General features: G+C 39.7%; 1 protein-coding gene and 1 pseudogene across 2 annotated transcripts in view; one reads left to right on the top strand and one right to left on the bottom strand.

Moving 5' to 3' along the window:
* The window catches only part of LOC138011120 (craniofacial development protein 2-like), a 2,065-nt pseudogene extending 43 nt beyond the window's left edge, over positions 1 to 2,022 (top strand).
* LOC138010394 (uncharacterized) overlaps positions 1 to 7,500 on the bottom strand; it is a 51,619-nt gene that overhangs the window by 36,055 nt on the left and 8,064 nt on the right. For both annotated transcript variants that reach the window (XM_068857347.1, XM_068857346.1), the window contains exons 5-6: positions 4,993 to 5,294; positions 3,608 to 3,820 (exon numbers count right to left, since the gene is read on the bottom strand). In XM_068857347.1, the coding sequence (XP_068713448.1) occupies positions 3,608 to 3,820; positions 4,993 to 5,294 (515 nt within the window). The remainder of the gene's footprint in view (positions 1 to 3,607; positions 3,821 to 4,992; positions 5,295 to 7,500) is intronic.

The following is a 7,500-nucleotide window of genomic DNA, read 5'->3' as shown; positions in this document are numbered from 1 at the left end:
TAGAGTATGGGATTGAAGTGCTAGGGATAAGTGAGTCCAGGTGGAAAGGGACGGGGTCAATAACACTGCAGAGTGGAGAGAAGGTGGTGTATGCAGGAAATGATGAGGTACAGAGGGGAGGTGTAGCCATTATGATGCGTGCGAGGGCCAAGGGAGTGTTGATGGAATAGACGCCAATTAGCAAAAGGATCATTACAGCAAGATTCTACTCAAAGTACAAAAATCTGTTTGTGGTACAAGCTTATGCTCCAACAAATGATGCGATGGATAAGGAAAAGGGTGAATTCTACAACCAGCTGCTCGCAGGATACTGTTTCAAGCTGCAACAAAAATGATATGATTGTGGTGATAGGGCACTTGAACGCTAAGATAGGCAACAACAATACCAATAGAGAGGAGGTCATGGGGAAGTTTGGCTTTGGTGTCATGAATGACAATGAAGAGAAGTCATGTGATTTCTGTAATGCAAATGGTTTATCAAAACTGGAACAATCTTCCCTCGTAAGGACATCCATAAAATGACCTGGAGGTCACCACATGGGAAGACAGTAAATCAGATTGACCAGGTTCTAGTGAATTGAAACATGAGAACATCCGTATTAGACACCAGGGTAATGAGAGGTGCAGACGTATACAGTGACCATTACCTTGTGAGAACGAAGATACGTTTAAAGTTGGCAAGAGTTGAGGGAAGGAAGAACGCAAGGGAAAGGTTTGACGTAAGTAAAACAAAACGTGAAGAGATTAGAAGGAAGTATAAAGTAGAGGTGAGGAGTTTGAAGCTTTAGGAGACAGATGATTCGGAGGAAGAACATGATAGGATTTTGGCAGCATACAGAGATGCAGCAAAGAAAGTCTTGGGGAGTTCAAGAAAGCTTAGTAGGCCATGGATTGGAAGCAATACATGGGAGACGATTAAGGAGAGGAGCGAGGAAAAATTGAAGTTAGAGGGTGCAAGATAGTAACGACTAAAAAAGAGATGGAGGGATACCAGACAAAATGGCGAGAGTGATAGCGAGCATATACGAGGGCTTTGAGTGCGCAGTTGTCGATGGGAGTGTGAGATCCGACTGGCTTATGGTCAAGTCTGGGGTAAAACAGGGCTTCGTGATCTCAGGATTCCTATTCTTACTGTGCTTGGGTCATGAGAAAGACCAGCAGACAAGAGAAGAGGGATATGGTGGAATTTCACAATAGTGCTGGAGGACCTTGATTTCGCAGACGCCATTGCACTACTGTCATCTAGGTTTAATGACTTGCATGAAAAGACTGAGAGATTGGTGGAGGAAACAGCTAAAGTACAGCTCAAACTTAACACGAAAAAGTGCAAGACTCTAAGGACTGAGTGTGCAAGTAACAGCGAAAAGATTGTGGTGGATGGCAAAGAAGTGGATGACGTTGAGGAGTTTACATACCTGGGAGCTACAGTTTACATACCTGGGAGCTATTATAGATAAGGTGGGTGGAGGTAGCAAAGTCATTATACAGAAGGCACGTGGCGCATTCCAGAGACTACGGAGGGTCTGGGCAGCTAGAGGAATAGGAAGGAGAAGCAAGATACGCCTGTTCAAGACTTAAGCTCGACCTTTCCTACAATATGGCTGCGAAACTTAGAAAATCACCAAGAACGTTAACGATGAACGGAAACTAAATAGTTTCCAGTGTCAGCCCCTGAGACGGATAATGCGGATTACATGGCAGCAGAAAGTGACAAACAATCGGGTGGTTGAGTTGGCTGAGATAAATGACATAAGTTGTGGTGTGCGGCGGAGAAGGTGGAACTGGCTAGGTCAAATACTAAAGAAAGAGGGTGAGAACGACTGCTTTAGGATGGATTCCTGAAGGCCGGAGGACGAGTGGAAGACTAAAAACTACTTGGAGAAGAACAGTCGAGAAGGAGCGAGACAAAACTGGAAGAGCTGGGAAGTAGCCAATTGCAAAGTGGTTGCACAAGACAGGGAGTGTTGGTCAGACAGGGTGGAGGCCTTATGCCCCTCAGGCTGGCGTGATGAGACTTCATGATCATAAAGAATGTGTCTGACATTTTGACGTCCGGCTCAGCTAAATTTTACTTTTTTTTACTTATTTCTTGTGTAGGTCGATAAAGAAGGCAGCTAAAAGGCTGATGTTGACCTACCAACGAAAGTAAAGTTACAAAAATAAATAAATATGTACAATAAAATTTGAAATTGTCAAATATGTCAAATATCAACGATGAAATGATATATGAATAGATCATCTGGAAAATATGTACATGATATGAAAGAGCTAACTATATTGAATTCCAAAGTTAATTATACATAATGCCTACGAAAAATTATATTTAATCACAATCTTCACTTTAATATAGGCAATTTAAAATGTCTTTGTTAGTTCCCTACATTCTGTTGAGTGCTGTTGTATCAAGAATGTCATGGTTTGTTTTTAAAGCAGCTTTGAAAGCCTCAAGCCTCGGTTTGTTCTTCAAAAATACTGGTAGATTATTCCATAATAGAGAAAGAGTAACGCAAGGAGTTGCTATTAGGACGTTGCACATGAAGTTTAACGTTGTCTCTTCGCGTTCTTAATGAAAAATGTTTAGTGAGAAGAGAATTTATACCGTCAGGTCCTCTATCGTAAAATGCCTGATAGGTTATTCATGCCACTCTTGTTTTATAAATTACCGGATAGTGATTTCGATTTCGCTGCTGCAAGAACAAGAACGTCACGATTAGAGTCTTTAATATTAAAAATAAATCTAGCTGCTGAATTTCGTCAAGGGCCTGGAACGAGTTGGAGGACCACCAAAGAGAAATCGAGTAGGTTATACTTGGAAGCAAATACCCTTAAGGTAGATTGATTCTAAAATGCGATTCATGAGGCATGTAAAATGCTGAAGTTTCTTCGGTTTTACAGAAAAACGTTTACACATTGACTTTATATGGGGTGACCATGAAAGCTGATTGTCTACTTGAACACCTAAACAGGTTGCTTTATAATTTAACTACAAAGTTAAGTACGTTGGAACCCAATGACATTTTCGTCAGGGGACCAGTAAATGGTGATTTGGGCAGGAGCGTAAGTTCAGGGATGAATACTCATAGAATTGCACTTGGCCCAAATTTTGAAGACGATGATTGCTTTCAGGATATTGAATAAAACTCCATCAACAGTTTCTCCAATGTAAAATGCTGTACCGTTGTCCGCAAACATCTCAATTAAGGCTTTCAATGTAGATTTGGATAAATCATTTGAAAGCATGCTGTAAAGTCTAGGGCCAAACAGTGATCCTTAGGGGACACCTGTATCGATTGCCATAAGATCTGAGTCAAATCCATTCACCGTCACAGACTGTTTCAATTTTTAGATAAACTATAAGCCATTCGCTCCGTTACTGAATGTATACTTATTACATTTTCAGTATTTCTATACTATTGACTATCTCCTTTTTAATTAGAATGTCATTTACCGTTTAATTTTTGCCATTGTTTCATGTCCTATTTAGTGCCTTCTTGATTTGAGGCTAAATAAGGCTTGTAGTTCGCACTCTGTTAAAAACTTAGTTTAACTTTCAGGAATTCTTATTTTTCACTGAACTATTTATAGCAGACATTAATCCCTGACTCACCGGATATCGTCGATGTTGTTGTGTATCTAACAGAATCGCCAGTGACTGTGGGTAGGAAGATGTCAAATTCTTTGACGTACATAGCGCTGTTTGCCGCTTGAGCCTCATTAAGCCATCCGTTGTTCACCAACCATTGCCTGCTTGCAATACGAAATGAAACGTCTTCTGTCTTGTACAGGTTTGTCAAGTTCAGAAATCCCTCATCCCCTGGGGCTACAAAGCAATCAGTATGCGGAACTTTTAATTAGTTGCCTATCCCAAACCTAATTCTTTTCAGTTTATTTTAATAAATTGTTTTAAGTTAATTTTTACATTATCCAATTCACTTCACTTGGTCAGTGTCACACCGTATTTATTAGGAATACGTTCTGCGCATCACGGAATCATTTTATCACGCGCAGTCACTCGCTGACTTTATATTTTTCAAGTTAAATTATTTCACCAATTTTTTTCATCGAAATGCCTTGGAACATTTGTTCGGTTGCAGTGTGAAACATACGTCTCTTGAAGCAACATACCAAGAAAAAAATCGTAATGGAACAGTTGTCTCTAGAAAAATTGATCGATCGCAGCGAGAAAGTGGACCGTGCAGAAGAGATTATTTGAAAGGAGCAATCTTTATCAAGTCCACTACTCAACGCTGAAACAAGGCTATTTGTCATCGAAATTAAGAAAAACCAAATGTATTAAATTCTTCAAAGACAACCTCACACAGTCTGAAATCAATACTTTCAGTGCAATAATAATAATATTAATAATATTATTATTATTATTAAGCTTATTGTTAAAGAAAACTACCACGAAGCTTGAGGCAAGCATGAGGCAAACATTTAGACTGACAGAATTGGAAAAAAAAGGTCCAATAATGGCGTAAGTACTGAACAAAAATTAGTGAACGAAATTAAGAAATGGTTGACATTGCACATCTACTGTGGGTGATCACTTCGATTCAGCGCCACACGGGTTGGATTTCATTGCAGTGTACAACAAAATTCAGGTAGATTGCTCACTCCAAATATCCTTGCAACACTTCCGAAACTTCGCCATAGGGGGAGGGGAGTGACAAAATTGCGAAAATCAATCCACAAAAAGTTGAAAAAAAACATCCTATTCTTTATTATATAAAATAAAAGTTTGAGCTCCATTGAAGTCGGGATTAAGACGAAAACTGTGAAAAAAACGTACGTTTAATTTAAGCAAAAAAGATTTCAAACTGTCCACTTTTTCAAAAAAACAAACCTGACTATCTCCGAAAAATGCATGGTTACCCGCTATTTTCATTTTACATTCCAATAACCCGAACAAAGATACCCTTTTCTACGGAGTCAGACCCCGGGGAAAAATTCTTCACATTACGTGGCACCGTCCCTAAATCCAGTACTTACTTGCGGGTGTGATTGGAATTCGCACAGTATCTCTATGGTTTCCAGAACAGTGCCTTCCATTCCTTGACAACAGTAAATTTATGTCGGTCGCCTCCCCTTGGCATTCTCTCGGTCTCAGCCCTCCCTCCTTATATTCAAGCTTATCACAATACATCTCTATTAAATTCCATGTCTGGATGTGGTGCGTCAGGAAGCTCAGGGTGTAAATACTTCTATATTTCCTAGCATTATTCGTTTCCCTCTCTGGGAATGACACATAGCCACTTGCAATATTCTGTGCCTCTCTTTTTCCCACTTTCGCCCTGTATAATGAAAACGAAATGGAAATGATACTTTAACACGTGTAGTGATTATGAAATTATACTACGCACCGAGCCACACTTAAATGAAGACGCAAATCATTACGTCACAAACTTTATAATAATCATTTATTTTAAGTCCGATAGCTCACATACGCGAAACTGCCCATCGCCTGCAAATCCAATACTGTCGCTCCTTTCTTTTCGCTTTTAACTTTATCTTATATCCTTACACGTAGCGTGCATCTCCTTATCAGAGCAAATGTTAAAGGTTCGTACAATCTGCTCAATGGCGTGCTTTAGCTCTCCCTCCCACCACACTGAAAAAAATAATGAGTAATTATATTAGATTTTCAATACCAAATGAAATTACTTATATCAATCGTATATGTCGTAGCTGGAAATCTGAGACTCGTTTTCGTGAAAGTTCCCACAGTCACTGTGGCGTGCACAACTAATCCAAACGAGTATCGATGAATCGCGTTTTGTTCTTGCGAAATTTCGCTGAAATGTCGTAGTATTTCGAACAGCGCTGGGCTGTCTAAAGCCTCATTTACACTAGCAAGCATGTTTTCCTAGACAAGCCCACTTGTCAAGGAAAACCTGCCGACTGTACACACTTGTAAGTTTTCCTCGACCATTTTTTCCTTGACAAGTTTTCCTTGGTAATGTAAATGGAAAATATGACAAGTTTTCCTTGCCAAGTGCACTTGACAAGTAATTTACATTTGCAAATATCGTCCTTGACAAGTTTTTCCTTGACAAGTGTCCTTATTCAAACACTTGCATGCTTGTTTTTGATCAAGGACACTTGTCAAGGAAAAACTTGTCATATATTTTCATTTACACTGCCAAGGAAAACTTGTCAAGGAAAACTTGCTGGTGTAAATGGGGCTTAAACGTTCCGCAGATAGCATTAAAATAGGAAGTTTTAACCAACCTCTAGGGACACCAATAACAGTAGAAAAATGTACGACTTCTGGTCAACGAACCAAAAAAGTTAATGAGAGATCCTTTGTTTTCGTCCACCACGAATGACGGCGATGACGTCACGTGAAAACCTCCTATAGGGAGTTAAAGTAAGCAAGGACAACGGCTACAATAACGAAAACGGCACTCCAAAATATAACTGTACTTAGCGATATCGGAAATATTTCGCGTTTTTGTCCGCATTGTACTATACTGGCGAATTATTCTGTAATTGGGTGGGTACAAACGGTTTCAACTCAAAAATAGAAAATGAATGATTCATTGCTATATGCTCAAGTTGTCATCAAAACCTAAAATTTGGTGTTTTCACATCGTTATTTTCTGGAGTACAGCAAAGAAATGTGCTGAAATGCGAGCTGCATGTGCAGGACGATTATTTTTACTTTTTTTAACCAATCGTATTTTTGCTTTGTTGGGTTGTCGTTGCAGTAGCCGTCGTCTTTAGGGAGTTTAAGCAAAGGTGACGGGAACGGCTATGGCAACGCCACGAAGCAAGAATATTATTGGTTAAAGAAGGAAAAATACTCAGTGCTGCACGTGCAACTCGAATTTCCGTGCATTTCTCTGCCGTACTCCACAAAACAACAACGTGAAATCACCAGATTTTAGGAAAAATACTCGGTGCTGCACGTGCAACTCGAATCATGTTCAATCAATGAATCAATCACTCAAAAGTTCCGTGCAGTCATTTTCTGTTTTCACTTTAAAACCGTTCGTACCCATTCAGTTACAGGATAGTTCGCCTGTATTTTACAAGGTGAATAATCGCAAAATAATTGCGATAGCGCTAAGTTATATTTTAGAATGACGTTTTTGTTGTTGTAGCCGTCGCCTTTGCTTAAACTCCCTCTTGCTTCAACTATAGAGGCGGTGAAAGTTCTAGGATACTAATTTTTGCCGCAAAAAACGACTCTGGCTTACTCGTACGACGTAGAAATTAACATAAGGGCCAGCCCAGATTGCGAAAGTCAGTACTCACCGCCACTTGAAAACAGAACGCTCGTATGCTTGTGATTGTGCTAGCGATTGCACTCTTGTTAGGCGGTTTAAACGCGCGAATCAAAAACGTATGCAAGTGTAAGGCAAGATAAATATTCCTTTTTCTTATGCTACACTTGTGTTTGCGTCATCCGGCTGCAAGTAGTATTCGTGCCTATAATACTAGATACGCAGTTTAAACAAATCTACACAAGCCACCGGTACGCGCTAATATAGGCAA

This window comes from Montipora foliosa, chromosome 7, assembly GCF_036669935.1.
Source record: "Montipora foliosa isolate CH-2021 chromosome 7, ASM3666993v2, whole genome shotgun sequence".
NCBI classification, from domain to species: Eukaryota; Metazoa; Cnidaria; class Anthozoa; order Scleractinia; family Acroporidae; genus Montipora; species Montipora foliosa.
The sequence above is the reverse complement of the archived record's forward strand: the minus strand, read 5'-3'. Positions and strand labels throughout refer to the sequence as shown.